This window comes from Nestor notabilis, unplaced genomic scaffold (genome assembly GCF_000696875.1).
Source record: "Nestor notabilis isolate BGI_N333 unplaced genomic scaffold, ASM69687v1 scaffold7277, whole genome shotgun sequence".
NCBI classification, from domain to species: Eukaryota; Metazoa; Chordata; class Aves; order Psittaciformes; family Psittacidae; genus Nestor; species Nestor notabilis.
Genome location: NW_009935054.1, coordinates 57988 through 74980, shown reverse-complemented (window position 1 = coordinate 74980; position 16993 = coordinate 57988). Strand labels below are relative to the sequence as shown.

General features: G+C 36.3%; 1 protein-coding gene across 1 annotated transcript in view; it reads right to left on the bottom strand.

Annotated features, from left to right (window-relative positions):
* Positions 1 to 1440: 1440 nt before the first annotated feature.
* LOC104408134 (netrin-G1-like) overlaps positions 1441 to 16993 on the bottom strand; it is a gene marked incomplete at its 5' end in the record, with an annotated part of 62272 nt that continues 46719 nt past the window's right edge. Inside the window, one exon of the mRNA XM_010017627.1 lies at positions 1441 to 2674. Coding sequence (XP_010015929.1) covers positions 2448 to 2674 — 227 coding nt within the window. The remainder of the gene's footprint in view (positions 2675 to 16993) is intronic.

Here is a 16993-nt window from a genome sequence, read left to right as displayed (position 1 = left end):
TCACAAAGCTCTGAGTTTATAATCACAATTAAAGTGCATCTTTTCTCAATAATTGCACAATCTGAATTTGGACTGAGGTAATAAGCTTTAAAAAAACTTAAATTCCATATTTTAATATTAGAAATCCACTTAATTATAGGTAATCTCTGGCTCTGCATGTCACCTGTATTAACATTTATATTTCTCATTGAGTCTGCAATATAATTTTCTGGTTTTGTCATGACCATCCTTCTAATATATACCAACAACCTCATGTGGGACACGGCTGGCAACCCAGCCAAGCTCCTAATTTATCTTTGCCTTATCTTATTTAGTCCACCGTAAGAGAGTGGCAGTATGAATAGCAAACATTCTGTGTGAAGGGCCAAGATGACAGCCAGGACAAGCACCAGCCTGTTGTCTTCAGCATCTTAATCCTCGGCCTCTTAGGAATGAAGACCTGATGTGCATACCTGTTTCCGGAAGCTGGGTACTATCCTGCGAAACTTGCTTCCTCAGCAAAAAGAGCTTATCCAAGAAAGCAGTGCCCTAAATTCTCTTCACCATTTGGAAGAGGCAGCCAGGTAGAATTTATTTCTCTCAGGAATTTTCTTCTGCTCATTAATTGTTTTCCATACGGGGCTATTATGTTGGTAAAATATTTATATCCATTATGATGAAAATTGCCAGGAAATGAATTCACACAATCTTGCTACCTTTTGATTTATTCTTTTTTTTTTTTTTTTTTTTTTTCTCAGGGCTTTGAAACACTGCTGTGGTTTTGGCTTGCCTCTCTATTCTTGCTATCCTTTTCTGTCACACTCAGTAATTGGCCTAATAAAAGGCAGAAACAAGAATTTATTACACCTTGGGCAATACTTGAAACAAACTTTATTTGCTGGAGCAGCACTTTTTATCTACTTGCTGCTGTATATTTTGACATTCTTCTAAATATTAAATTTGACTTTATTAAAAGTTAAATCTTGGCTTTTTTTTTTTTTTTTTGTAATTGCTGCTGGTTTTGCAGTTTCTAAGGCAGACTAGTACATATATAAACATATCATTTTAATGAAGCTTTTGGAGAAACAATATAAGCTGTGGCTATATCTACTTCATTACTGCCAGAACCCACAAAAATGGAATGAATTAAAGACTAGCTTCTGTAATACATTGTAAATTACACTTGGAATAATTTCTGTGATGAATTGAGAGAACAAAGATGAGAACTATTCAACTTTTCATACCTTTTCCAAGCTTGGGACTTGACAAAATCTTCCTCAAACAAATGACTTCCTTTACATTTAAAATTATTTGCAAAAATAATGATGGTAGAAAAAATGAAACCAGGTTAGAGTGTTATGATACAATTTCCACTGTTGAATCTATTTTTTAGGTGGAAAAAGGATCAAAATTTTTTTGTTTTTTTGAAAAGGCCTTAAGAAATAGCAGTACATCATCCTGGAACTGTTTATGCAGGAATTTTTATTCTTTGAAATCTTCCAGTGTTAAAGCAACAAGAAAACATTTAGAATGTCCTTTGGTGGAATCTTATTACACTTGTTATATATGTAAACTGATATTCTTTGATGCCAGCACGTTGCCCATACAGAGAAATCTCTGCACAATTAAATGAAAGGAAAAAGAAAAGGACTAAATAAAAAGTAATATTTTTCTCTTATCTGATTAGAATTAAATACATTAACAAATTGTCTGGTAACACAAATAGGCAATAATACAAAAAATCTACATTGTACATTATTTCAAGAAAAATAACTTCATTTGAATACAAAAGGATAAATACACTTTTTGTCCTATAGCCACTCTTGTACAGTAGGTGAACACAGCATCTTACTGATGCAGTGCTGCTAAGGTATACAAGGATATGACTGGCTTGAATTTTATTGAGGGGGCTGTTACACATGTGCATCACTAACATCAGACAAAGAAATCTTTCAACCAACAAGGGTTACAGAGCAACGTTCACTAAAGCACAGGTTGGAAAGGATTCAGGGACTGAAGCAGGCCAATATGGCAGCTTTTACAGATTTCCTTATACCCACAATGCACTGACAGCAAAGAATGCCTTTATTTGGTCGGTCCACACACTGGGCAGAGGTACAGTCGTGCACCATATGGGAGTAGTAAATGTTTTTCAGCTCCGATTCCCATCCTGAGGGCTGTCAAAGGTGTCTCAATCCTGTGTAAGCTTGGCAGCTAGCATTGATTTGACAGAATAGGCAGCTGCCAACTTGTCTCAAGTCAGAGGTGAACAGTCTTGACTCAGAGCCCTGTCCGTAACTGATTAATATGGCTTAGTTCAGTTAGGCCTTCTTAGTTTGTATGTGGTTGTTTTTTCCTTTCTTTTTTCCTTTTTAAATGTCAGTAGCAAACGCTTGGGTTTTGTTTTGTTTTCATGTGGCACATTCATTTGAAGTAGTCTGAATGCGATGCCATCAACCATACGGAGTCTAGCATATGCAAAGCCCAGTTGCGCCTAGTAGAGCAGTCAGCAGTAATAGAGGCCTGTGTGATGTTGCCCCCTGGCCGGAGTTTTGGCTGCAGCCTCCTGGATCCCTTTCACACTTCAACTTCTCGCATAAAATGCCAGTGTAAGCTGGGGGGCACTGGCATCGCACATTGTTGATGCATGTTCCTCCGTTCTGGCAATGCAGTAGTTCATTGTCACATACATTTGCTGCAAAGATAGCAGGGGAGGGAGGGAAAGAAAAGCAGAATAAATATAAGCCCATCTACAGGAGAAACTCTGCACTAAAACCATGAAATCACTACCTCTCTCCTCTTCCCGAGACACGTAAACAGGGGATGTGGGTTGTTTTAACATTTCCAGTATCAATTTTATTTGACAATCTCTCATCTCACCCCCCCCCGCTCCTTTTTTTTTGATTTAAGCTGTAGTCTTGGAGAACCATATAATTGACTTCAGACCCCTGACTATGATAGTATTAATGAATTAATATGAATTATGATTAATAATGAAAAATATGAATATTAATACCTGCCTTGTGCCAGTATCTGCTTTTTACAGTTATTACTGTACTGAAACTGTAGGTCGATGTGTTATTATTTGAAAGGGGCAACGTATCTAGAGGTTTTGGAAAACATGAATGGTGGTTAAAACTGCAATCTAATTTGGCTGAACTGAAAAGATCTGTATGAGAAGGGTGGGTTTTATAATTGAGATCTGCATGTATTAATGATCTGAAAAAATGCAAAAAAGAAGGCAAGCACAGGCAGGAAGTTCAGCATGCTATTTGATGGGGATTGTATGGTATATGCATATGGAAATAAAAGATAATGTCGTTATTTCCATTACAGATCAAATATTGCTTCTTAATTAGATTTGTTACTTTGCTAACTGTCATCTTAAAACTATCTTAGATATTTTAGCCTGATATAACAACCTCAGAAGTCAGATTTGACAAGAGTTAAGAGAAAACAATACAGGCAAAAGTTTTATTGTATTTGAAAAATTGGCAGTTTTACTTTACTTAATATCAGTTGAAATATTTCATTGGGTAAATATGTAGAGATGACAAACATACTACTTAAATGTGTCAATTTGTGTTTTATTCCAGATGATATCACTAGTAGAATGTGTGTTAGACTGCAGCTCTGTCTTCCATAGGAGAGACAATCTTAGAAAAACTCACACCTACTATCTAGACAGAACGTAACAGTAAAGATTTTTCATGCGAGAATTAGGGAAAGTTTATTTGGTTTAGAAGTAGACTCAACATTATATGCTGTTTATGCGTACCTTAGCCTAAAAATACCCTAAATAATTCAGAATAGGGACAATATTGTTAATTTTGCTTTAAACATCACTATTTATTGCTAGAAAGAACTACAGATTTTTAAATGTTAATTTAGTCATTTTTAAAAGCAACCCAAATATTCTGAGAACAAAATTTGAAGCAGTGTAAGTTCTGAAGTGATGTGTTTCTACATGAATCTGTAGAATTTCGTGCACCAGCAACCTTATTGATAATCTTACCAGTCCTGGCTTGCTTTAGAAAAGTAATTTTCTCACTGTAGAAGGACTCTAACAACTGCTTTCTAATGTTCTGCATCCAAGTGGGCCACATAATAATGCAGTGTGTTAGAAACTAATAGGTGCAGTTGGGAGAAAACAGTTAAATGATCTTTTTCAGCGATTCCTTTAGCAATCAAAGGTTTTTACTACGAACTATGGATTGTCCATTTGTTGTTGTCCATTTCTGAATTGTAATTTGAATATTAAGGTACAACAAACCACACATTATTGATGACAGCCATATGTCTGAATTCTGATGTTTTATAAATTACAAAAAATAGTGTTTATTTTATGTACAAGGAATGGTAAATCACCGCCAAAGAATGTGATGAGATAAACAACCGAGAAAAAAATAATGTTAACAGACTGAAAAAAATTAACTCTATTTTAAAAGTTGATATTTGAGTTAGATCTCTTATAACTGAGGCTATGTATCTTTGAAGCTGACTTTACTCATATTGTATATATTTAGCCATATCAATGCGCAAAATCAAAATACTTTATCTGATGATACAGCTACTGATTCTGCTTGTCCTAGGGTACTTATTGCTGGGATGCTTCCTGCAGTTCAGGCAATGAAATGCAAAATATCTGTCCCATCAATACTGACCATTGTTTGCCTTGAATAATGGAGTGGAATTCAATGGCTAATTAAATACCATTTCTTAAACAGCAGATGGGATATTTCACTCCATGTTTGGCCTGGAATACATTATCCGAATTTTTGAAGTATTCAGTAAACCAAATTTATTTTCCAATAGCCTTCCTATTTTTAAAATTAATTTGACATCTAAAGCCTGTTATTTTCAGAGACCCTCAGCCCAGATTCTGATCTGTAGTTACAGATTGCTGGAGACGGGTGGCTGAGGTAGGGTTTTGCTACGTGCTAGTACTTCTGCCTGACACACTGATGAAGGTTGCTATCAAATACCTCCAATCATTTCTGTCTAAAAAATTCTGGATACAGTGTTATAGGTGCTGATTTTTAAATCAGTCAATTTATTTCTCATTAGAAAGTTTTGTAAATGTATTTAAAGAAGGGAATGATCAAAAGATTCTCCTTCATTATTCTTGAATGATTTTAAAAGTTTGCTAAAGGAAGGCATTAAAGCAAAAGCATGTAGATCTTAATGTTCTCAGCATACTACTACATAACTGAAAATTCTTGAAATGTTAATCTTGTATTTTCTCAGCCTCCTTTTCCTTAGTTTCATCCTTGCACACACACATGTACACACATATATGTATCATGTAGACAGCAATTGTGGTGATTTGGAAGTTAAATGAAATAATCTGAAAATGTTCTGAAATCCCATTATTTTTTTTTGCCAATCTCATTTTACTTTTATTCTGAGCAACTCTAAAAGCATTTCCACCTTCCTGAGAGCACGGTTAAGACTACTTTTAAAACTAGTATTAAATAACTATTTTTACTGAGTTTAGGAATTGGATTAGCTATAACTATTAAGTGTAGCACATCAGCAGCATAAAGAAAAGTACTTTAACTGGAGCACTTTGACTGGAATTTAAAACAAAATTTATGCCTTAAACAAAAGCAGTCGACATGGTGCCAAGATCGAAACAAGGCAAGTATATTAAATGTTGTTATGAAAATTAACAATGTTTCTAATGTTCACACAGTATTTTTTTAAGATATGTGTTATAACATATTGTATTTCATAATTGGCTCTAGGCTTTACTCAGTGAAGGCCTGGGAGCTGTTGAGCAGGGGATGAAGGGCAAGGACCTTGCGGACCCCTTGCTCTGCATCGAAGCCCAAAGAGAGTTGCTTGTGCAGGTGGGGCTGGTGGACCTCCAGCCTGTGTTGGCCCTTGACCTTTTCATTTCCCCAAGCAGCAGGAGCACAAAACAGGGCTTTCTTGCCCATTGTACCCCTCTTACCTCCTCCTGCCTGACATGCCTTTACCCCTTCTTACACTCCAAGCAATGAACTATTGCCTCCACTGCTGAGAGGTGTTGAACAAGCTCTGCCTTATCTTCCTCGTTAAAAGTAACAGTAATGAAAAATTAGTTTGAATTAATCTGAAAGACATCAGGTATCAAGGTCTGATCAAAGAATGAAACAGAGAAGTGATGCAAGTGAAAGAACTAATTCTGAAGTAACCACGCATGACTATTAAGACTTGTGTGGCTGAACTAGCTGCGGATTTGCAGGTAGATCTTTATTATTAGAAGACAGAAAATAAAACTGATCATTAAGAAGCAAAACAAGGATATCTGATTTGCCTTGGAGAGCTTTGCAGGTCATTTGGGGGGATATTTCTGAGCACAGTCTCCAGATCTGTGCTACTGTGGGAAATGAAATATTTAAAGTAAATTAAAGGAAAAATTTTAATGTTATTTTCATCATTCATCAATTTACAATCTAAGCTATGGTTTGATTATGGGATCCTTAAAACATTATACAAAGGAGACAGAAAAAAGCCACGTGTCAAAATGGATAGGTATTTGAAGCTTTTCTGTCCTTGGGGCAACTCCTGCTCCTCACCCTCAGACCAACAAACCTATGCAATTATTAAGAGATATTATTTTTAATTAAAATGTAAACATCTTTTCCAAAGTAATCATTAATAAAATACTGAAGCCTCTTTTTTAGGATAATATCACAATGAGTGATGATGAAAGATGCCTTGCCACAAGTCATAAAATATTTTTGATTTGAAATTCTGATGTTATTACCTTTGAAAATGGAATAAAAAAGGAAAACAAGAGGGAAATATCCAGTCTTTCAACCAGGTAGAGCAGTTCAAGGGATAAGTGATGTGCTAGTGTTTCACAGAAATTATATTGGATGTTAGACGAAATGTATTGAGAGCAACATACTTGTCTGATAAATGTCTACTTTCCTCTTAAATGCTCAAATCTGAATAATACATGAAAATTTCTGAGGCTGATCAAAACTCAACTTTAATATCTTTGCAGCTTCTTGAAAGAAAAGAGATAGCTAGCTGTGGTTGGTTTTATTCTAAAGCAGCAATATAGACACAGTAACACAAATGGAAGTCTTGTTCTCTTTGATCTGGTGGGCCACCTCAGGCACAGCTTTGTGCTGCTGGCTTATGTTCTTTCCAGTTACTGTGGGCAGCTTCAGAGCACATGCCCTGGGCTTTTGGTCTACCTGCTGCTCAGTCAGAAAAACAATACTCTATTGGACTTAAAAAAAATTTCTTTTACCCTCTTATCTTTCACAAAAGCCATCCAAGAGGGGCAAAAATAAATTCTGTACCTTCCTTTGTGCTGCCTTAATTTTTGTACAGCTTGCCTATAGCAGCTTCTTATTCAGGTGGGTCAGCCACATAAAGATGAGACTTGCTCTTGACTTAAAGAAAGAGAAATGAATGTATTCAAAAGGACATCTTTTTTGATCTGGGATAGGTGGCGTTCTCCTTCTGCATCAAAAACTGGATTTATTATAAAATTTTCATTGTCTGTGGGAACAGCATAATGACCATTAATGATAAAGTCACAGAAAGAAAACTTTTCATTAGATGTCCTTGCTTCCTTTCTTGAATTCTGAAGTCTTTCATTTCAAGGAATGTTTTGTATGATCTCTCTCCCATTACTGTTTTTCTTCAGTGCACTCTTTTTGCAGTATCATTTGTTACAGCCTTCTCTCTCCCTCTCTCTCTTTTAAAAACCATTTCTTCACTTTTCTCCTTTTTGTCTCCCAGATCATGAGCATTATAGTCCCTGGTCAGGTTGGCGAGTTGACAGTTCTGAATATATTATACAACATTTTGGTCTATTCTAAAGCACTGATGCAAGCTTTGACCCTACTTCTACTGCAGTGAATTTCCCATGCTGTTCATCAGTAGTTTGTGTGAATGGCACTACTGAAATCATAAGAAGTTTTTGACCTTGGATTCCACGACTGTTCATAACACTGAAAGAATGCAGGTGTAGTGGCTGAAGAAATTATTCTTGGCTTTTTTTTTTGCCCCCCCCTCGCCCTCCCAGTACATCTGTTTCCTTGGTACTTTTTATTTAGTAGAGAGTGTTATTTGAATTCACTTATAAGGAATTTTTCAACACACATGATAACAGAATATTCTACCTCAGTATAGTAAGTGGTTAAAAAACCAAGCAAGTTAAACCCATGTTTTCAGTAATGATGTTCATAGCTTCAATATATGCAGTGGTTGTCTACATAGAGAGAGCTGTGAACAGCACATTGAAATGCCGTGAAAAAATTAGGAAGTTTCATCTCACTGCATAAATAAGTTCAGTAAATTGAGGTGGAGCACAAGTGATTTCTTGTCAAATACAGAATTATTTCCTATGAATACTATAAAGATTCTGTACCTAACATGCATTATTCTCGAAATATGTGATCATTTAATCAATAAATGATAAGAATAATAACAGAATATAAAGAATATTGAAACAAATGAGGAAGCTTGTGTGTATGCCTAACAAGAATGTGGACATTTATACATACATATAGCAAACCTGCACAAGAAAACCTCTGCAGTTGTCAAGGTATTCGTAATATTTTTCCCACAGTTGTTCAGATAGACACTAATGGAATTGGGGAATGCAAACCATTTAGTCTGATTCAAATGCAAAGGTTTAAAATTGTTTCCAATTGTATCAGAATATGAGCAACCACAATCAATATATTTTCAAATTGCCAGATTTAGTGACAAATCATTTCCATTATTTGGAAACAATCCTAAAAATACAAAATATACTTGTTATGTGTTAAAGATCTCTATGTGGAGCTCCACTGACTTGTGAGATTTCAGCCATATAAAGTAAATATTAGGACTAAGGATATAAGGGCATGGGGAAAACCTCAGAAAGGTTACAACTATTGCTGTTACAATTAGTGTTACATGGCACATGATGAAACCCCAAATTTCTGTAACTTATCTTATTCATTTAAATAGCCAGTAGGTAATAACTGAATTGGAGGTTTTGTTACTTAGATTTCTCCCATGCCTGTCTTCCAATTAGAGCTACTGTTAGATTATGATTAGAATTTCATTTATTGTTACCCGTTACAGTTACTGCCAAATGGTTTTTAAATGTTTTCCTACAATGAATACATGTGCAGGTGCTGATCAGGCTTCTTTGGTGGATTTAAACCACACACATACCTTATATGAAAAACAGCTATTGCTCTTTTAAATGAGATATTCATGATGATTTTAAGTGTCCCTAATTCAACATGTGCTGTAGTAAGTTCAGTAAAACTATCTAAGGATACTGTCAAATCGATGCTTTGACAGCATGAAAACAAAACTGGTTTGTGCTTATCTATCAAGGCACATTCTGAAATTAACACAAAACAAACCACCGTAGACAAGTTACAAGCCTAAAGTATTTCTTACTGTGTCAAAATTACAGTCATAAAATGATGAACATTAATACAAAGATCTCTGGTGCAAAGTTGAAACAATGTTGTGATTAATTATATTGCCAAGAATACAAGGGAATAAGCATTGACCACATGAGAGTAGTTTGTAAAGGCAGACATCTCCATCTTGACTAGTCTTAGAAATGACTGTTAGAGGCACAATTGAAATGTTTGATTTTTATTTATTTATTTATTTATAATCAAACTGGTTTTATTAAGTCATTAGAGGGTAAATTATAAGGTGGGTAATGGATGCACTGTGTTTGCTGAAAATTTCTGGTAGAAATTTTAGATTTTTTTTGCCTGTTCTTTCTGCACAATTCTCATTTCAAAGCTAAGGCAGTTCTAATCAAATTGCAGGAAAAGTCTTTAGTTTCTACAAGAAGATGCATCTACAATGCAGTTCTTCCCAGCGCACAGCCACAGAATGTATGGTGATCCCTCTCTCCTGTAAAAAGGTACCAGTTTATCCTAGCATCCACATGGGTGAGCTTAGTTGATTATGTTTCACTACTGAATGCGCAAAATCCTCTACGGAACAAATTTTATTTTAACCATGGTGTAAGGATAGCAGAGATAGAAAGTTAACAGGTTGTGTCTATGGCTTCTCATCTTCCATCTCTATCCTTAATCTAAAATCCTTGGATTTAACTAATAAATGATAATGAGAAGCAATAAGTCTGTCAAAAGGACAAGGGGGAAAACTGAATTTTGGAATTGATACTCTTGCATAATAGAGAAGCCATGGCAGCTTTTGTAGAAACAGCACAAGACTGCCTGTTAAAATGTCTGGAAACAAATATAGATTTAATTATCCAAGAGTTATGGTTGAGAGAATACCTTCCAATTTTCCTCTGTTTCAGGAAATGATTGATTAACCTTTCAGTTTTCTGATTTTTGATGATTCCAGTTTTGTACTTCTCCAAAAGAGGATGATTCCCAAAATGGGGGGGAAAAAATTCCCCATACTCTATCGCTTTGCTTATGGAGGAACATCACTGAATTGGTATGACCCTTATCATATTTTAAGATAATCTCAGGAGAGCAATAAGCTACATGATAACGTTAGTTGCTCACAAGTGCCTACACACCCCTGTCACTCATATTCCACTTACAAAGTTGTAAGCTGCAATGCCATTATTTGTATCTCCTGGAGATAAATGAACGTTCTTATACAATCTGTCATCTCTTTCCTTAACTAGGAAGAGAAGCAATTGAAACTACAGGGTTTTTTTTTGTTTAATACCAAGAACAAGGTCAGGGTTTGGGTGTAACCACTATCAATAAAAACTGGCTAAGCACAGAAACTCCTCAGATAGAGAAGATGAAGTGGTGATAAAAGGCCCTGTGAACACTTGGAGGGTGGGATTTGGTTCCCTAAATACTAGCGGCTACTGCCATTAATGGCGCCAGAGGGCATTTCAGACATTTACATGGAACTGGCAGGTGTGTCTGAAGACCTATGAGAGATTTAGGCTTGTGGGAGTGGTGGTAGGAGTCCTGCTAGGGGGTGCCTCAGGCAGCTCCTGTTGCCCTGTGTGTGCTGGCAGGCTCTAGCTGCTGCAGGCAGTCTCCTGCCTGCAGGCTCTCCACCTGGCACATATCTCCCCTGCCTGTGTTTGACATTGGCTCTGATCCAGTGGAGCTGTGCAACACTGGACATGGTTTTTGTGGAAAACACTAAGCTGTGAGCAAGGGCTGTGGAAGCTTCACTAGGGGCTTCCACTCAAACACCCTCTGCCCACCAACCCAGGAGTGCATTTGGACTCTGGTCCTTGCCTGAGTGATCTGGTGGGCTCAACCCATCCTGGTCTTGCATCTCCTGGTGTTACCCCAGAGTTGCTTCACCCCTAGAGGTTAGTCTAGCACTCTGCAGGCTGTGACTGACCCTGTTACTGCTCTGCTCACCTGGCTGGGGAGCTCCCTGCCCTGCTGCTCCCCATCCCCTGCCCACTATTTCCTTCCTGGTCCTGTCTCCTCCTGGAACCACCAACTGCCATTGTTCAGTGCACTAGACACTTGTGGTCAAGCAGTTCAGTTCTATCCAAAAAGCTAGCAGGAGGGCTTTGCCTGAACAGCAGCATTTTGAGCTTCATGCATGACAACAGTATTTTCCTTAAAGTTCCCAAGAACTATTAAACAGACCTGCAACAAGTATTCTTACAGAGCACAAGAAGGCAGAAGAAAGCCTGCAGAGCAACTGAAGCAGGAGCATGCAAAGGTCAGCAATTCAGTTATGCGTTATATAAAAGGCTGAATGTTCCTGCATCCTTAGCTGCTAGGGTTTTTGACTTGCAATAACGTTTTGGACACAAAAGGATGCAAATAATTTCTCTTTTTGTTTACAAAGATAAAAGTTTCTCTTCCTGTCATTCTTCCTAAAGAATGCTTCATTGAAGACTTTGAAAACCTATGAAACAGTCCCACATGCTTAATACTTCGTTGGGCAGCAAACCCAGAGAATATAATCACAACTAGATATACTTTCTAATGACTTAGGGGATTAGAATAATTCTAATAATTATTTTTAGTTTTTTTAATGTTAATGATATTAATCCCACAATGGTACTAATCTGAGGACAAATATTGGATGACTGAGGTATCCTCAAAACATCTTCATGGCCCTGGATTGTAGAGTTCTTTATAGGCAAAACTTAAAATTATTTCATAGAGCTGCTGAGTGAGAACTTTAAGACTGAATCATAATCTTATATTATTTAATGACAGTATTTAAAAAAAATGCTCTCTCCTTATTTTTTTGCTCCCAAAATGTGTGATTCATCTGTGCACGTGTGTACTCTCTGGCAATTTGAGCAACAGTGTTCATGATGTGTTTGTTAAAAAGGAGGAGACTAATGAGCTTAGTGTGCTAGCTTAACACATGACCTCATTTAGGTGTTAATAAAAAGCTAGATTTTTAATAATTAGTTTAGTATCACTCAGAAGGAGTTAGGATTGTTTGTCAAATTTTATTTTACAATACTTACTGTTGTGTTGAAAAAATCTTTGAATTTGAAATACCAGCTTTGTAATGGCTATTTTTTTAAAGTAGACTTATATTTATTTTTTACATAGAAGAAGTTATGTACATGTCATGTTAAACTTTGAACACTGCTCTTCTAAAGTTATTTGTGATCAGAAATAATTTGAATGTTGCAAACTTTCTTCCCGCTACTTCGGCTTAAAGACAATTGCATGGAGCATTTTGAAAAATTAGTAACAAAATCTACTGGAAATGTATGTTATGATCAAGTTCTAAACTACATAAAGTAGTGTTTGTAATGGAAATATCAGCAATCTTTAATTACACTATAATAAATGTCAAAGATATTAAGATGGATTAGGTATGCAACTAAAATGGGAGTCACATAAGTGTGACTCATAAATAGCTATGTTACAGTGACCATAGGTAAAGCCAGGTTTATATTTATATGTCAATATGTATTCCTCTTGTGTGCATTTTTCAAAGTAGAGAGATTTAAAATACCAGGATAATACTCCACTACAGGAGACCAAAACAGCAATGTGCAAAATAAATGGCATAGCATCTCTCAGGAGATGCACATTCAGTTTATGTGAACATTAGTTACAATGCAAAGGTAAAAGTAAAACATTTATATAGTTCTTATAAAACATATGAAAAGTGAGGGATATATATATATATAAAAAAAATGTCTTTTTTTTTTTTTTTTTGGTTGAATCAGAAGTGCTGGGAATCAGATCTTCTTCCTGAATCTACACTGATTTATTGTTTTGAATGTGGATGAAATACTTCAGAGTGCTTTTGTTGAGCTAGCTCTAGAATGGGGATAAAAGCACTGCCCTTTAGGTGTCTCAAAGCTCTCCAGAGTAAGAGTTGTTATTGCCAGTGAACAATGGAGAAGTTGAGGCCAAGGAAAGTCAAATGTTCTGTCTATGCTAACAATAGAAGGGAACTATCACATGTCCTGTGAATTCCAGTTCTATTTACTAGTTTGTACTGTCTATTAGATATATGTGGCAGCAGGGTTAATTATTGCTTCCAAGGGAGTTTGGAGATTCTCATCTCTAGAAAGGCTTATAAACTATCAAGCTTAAAAAAGGAATATGCATTGTTGTTCGCTTATGTGTGATACGCAATTGTATAAGATACTTAAATATTCTAACAATTAGAAATACTGATATCATGTGTGGTACCTCTTTCTAGTCTCACCTGTCAGAACTTTAGCAGCTTCATATTCATATACTGGGAGGGTGGTAAAGATTTTCAAATGTTTTTTAACCCCTCTGTTTTATTTTGGTCTTTAAAAATATATCTGCTATTGTGTATTTTTAATTATTACAGTAAAATTAAAAATGATGCTCAACAGCCAGATGCTTATATCGTTATTCCTTTCTGAGATATACTGGATGATAATAAGCTCTCCTGTAAGTTGGGTTTTAAATGGTGTAATGCTTTACTTTCCTCTTACTTTCATCAGAATGTCAATAAGATGACTCAAACAGCTGGCATGCAGCACTAGGCAAAAATGTGAACTAATAAATTAATGTATCAAATAATTATAATTAAAGTTACTAGCTGCTTCATGGTAGTTTTCATCAACTATATTTATTACTACACACAGGCTTGCTCTGGGTATCATTGTGCATTTATCTTCATGTCGGAGCAGCTACTAGATGGGAAAACACAGGTAATAGATGCTCGCTTTCCAGCACAATCCTTTTCAGGCACACTAGTTTTTCTGCAATGTGCTGCACAGGTGTAAGTAATCTGATAGACTTTGCCAGTGAAAACACATTTTAAACTGACTTGGAATACCACATCACTCAGCAAAAATGTTGAAATATGTTCACACCAAATACAAAGTAACTGTCTTTATCTAATGATATTGCCCCTTAACAGCATTGCCAAGGCTCTGATTAATTTATTTGTCTTTTCAGAAGCAATGTTTTGATAAGTATGCAGTTAAAATTCATGATTCATTATTGCACATTGACCAATATAGATGAAAACTGCATACAGGCAACCTACATATTTTTCACAATATTATTATTCAGGCTACTACTAGAAAGTTATTGCAGTAGTAACAGGATTACACTAATCTCATTTTATCAACTCTACAGTTTTGCTACAATGTAGAAAACATCCAAATAACAACAGACCTGGTTTAGGCTTAGAAAGACAGCACTCAACGTGCGTTGATTTGGGTTAATGTCTGAAAAGTTCTTTCTACATGCACATGAACTAAAGATAATGAATCTAAACATGGTTGTTGATAGTGCTTACTATGACAGAATGTTAATTCAGGATACTAAAAAGTCCAGAGTTAAAAGATTCTCATGAATAAGTTTCCCTCTGTGCTTAATATGGCTCTTGCATTGCTTTTGAAATGCTGATTAACATACTTACACTTCTGTTTATCTATCCTAATTCACAAAGATGTTAAAATTTAAGAAGACTTAAATAACCTGAGATCCTCAAGGAATAGGTAACTGCAAAGTATGATTTCACATCTATGTAGTTGTTTTATTTTATTTAAAATTATTTTCTTCAAGTTTTAGATTGCCAAGTCATGCCAGAGTTGAAAAATAACAAAGATATCACCATTAATGCAGACAAAAAAAAACTTATAACCAGTGTGTTATATATTCCTAAAGATACGCTGTATCAATACCCTTAAACTCCATGATGAAAAGAAGTAATTATGTTACTCAAAAAGTCTTCCACTCACACTTAAGGGTGAAAAGCCAAGACCTTGGTAATTTTCTCATGTTCCTGAGAAGCTGTGTATGTAATAGTGTTACAAACTCATATACTCACCTTTAGTTTAGAGAAGAATCACACAAGAAATGCTCAATTTTTATTAAAATGTACTTCTAGAATGTTGTATATTCTTTTAAAACATAATATCTGTCTGTATTTAAAAACATGTTTATTTCTTAGTACAGAAAATGGAAACAGATTTCTGCTAAACAGAATTTGGATGATGAAGCTGTTCTTCCTGACAAGTTTATCTCCTCAGGTCCAGTCCTGTCTTCTGTCCCCAGCCATTCCCCATACTTATCCCTGTCTTACATAACCTGAACCCCCACAATTCCAGTGACATGCTGGCCCTTCCCTATTAGAGGCCTTGGTAATGACGGCAATGGAAATCTTACTTCTCTGATTACAGCTCTTCCAGAACTGTTTGTGTTCCTTTACATTCCTTCTATGGTGGGAACTGGTTTTGTTTGTGTGCCTGTGTGGAGTGCCAGCTGATGGGTGTACATGATATTGGAAGATGAAAAAAGGCTGTAATTCCAGGTAGGTTGACTTTTTGTAGGCCTGTTCTATGCCTAGAGAGGGGTCAAACACTGAGGCCAAGCACCAAGCCTTCTCCTACTCTTTAAAGTCACACGGCAGGCACGGCTAGGCAGCATTTAAAGCCAGCCTCCACATAGATATGCCATCTCGGGCAGCAGTTTGAAACACAGGCTCCATGAAGATAGAGCATGAGAGGAGTGCGAAATGCAAAGGTTTTATGTTGCCTGTGTGAGACAGCATTTTTAAAGTGGTAACGTGGCAGATCTGAGTGGGATGATGGTTTTCTGAAGACTGTAAGAAAGCTACAGAATAAGTAGCTGTTAAGCTAAAAGAGAAAGATGAGTGCTAAATGGAAGTGGTTGGAACTGGAACAGAGGGGTTTGGGCCAAAGCCAGGATGAGTGGGAGGAGGTGAGGAGGTGCTCAACACATCTTAGCTGGCTCACTGTTTTGTATTTGCAAAACAGTCAAGGTCTTCTAATGGTGTAGATCAGCGTGGGCTGCAGCGTCATCACTAAGTTGTCATGTTGCCGCTGAATAAGATAGAAGATATAACTGGAGTACGTTTCTCTAAGCATCTTCTCATTGTGTTTTAAATCGGTAATGGTTTTGCATGAACTAGCAAGGCTCTCGGGTTGCTGCTGAAAAATTACAGCAGTATATGGCTTTATTTTGATATGTGGTATAATCTTGACCCAAATTTTCAAACCTCTGCAGAAGCTACACTGTGTACATGCAGAGTTTCATGTTTCTCCCCAGTTGTGTACCAAATGGTGTGTGTGCATATGAAATTTGAGGCTATTCAAAACATCTGGCTCAATTTGTAATACACTATTGTAATCTGTCTGTAAATATATGCAGAATAGGATGCTTTTTTGAGAACTGAAGCCTCCTTGCAGAGAGCTGCGCTTTGCTGCAGAATGTCAACATTAAATAGAGTTGATTTAAGGATGCTGTGTTTTGCTTTCAGGACGAATTTCCTTGCACTAACAGCCTCAGTTTAAATCTCATTGTCAGATTGTCCTGTTCTTGAAACCAGTAGAAAGTAAGCCAGGTTTTTGAACCTCATGAGAGTAACTTGTTCTCCTTGGACGCTAGTCAGTGCTTATTGCCTCGCTATCAAAATGCAGCTTCAGCTCTTTCTTTAAAGAGCTACATGTGGTGAAACTCTCTTTACTCTCCCTGGAAATGAAATTCTAAACTCTTCAAAGTAAGAATCCTATTTTGAGTGTCCTCTGGCTTAAAAGGGAAGTTCATTTCCCATTTAAAGCATGTGTAACATTCAGAGTTTAGTGATG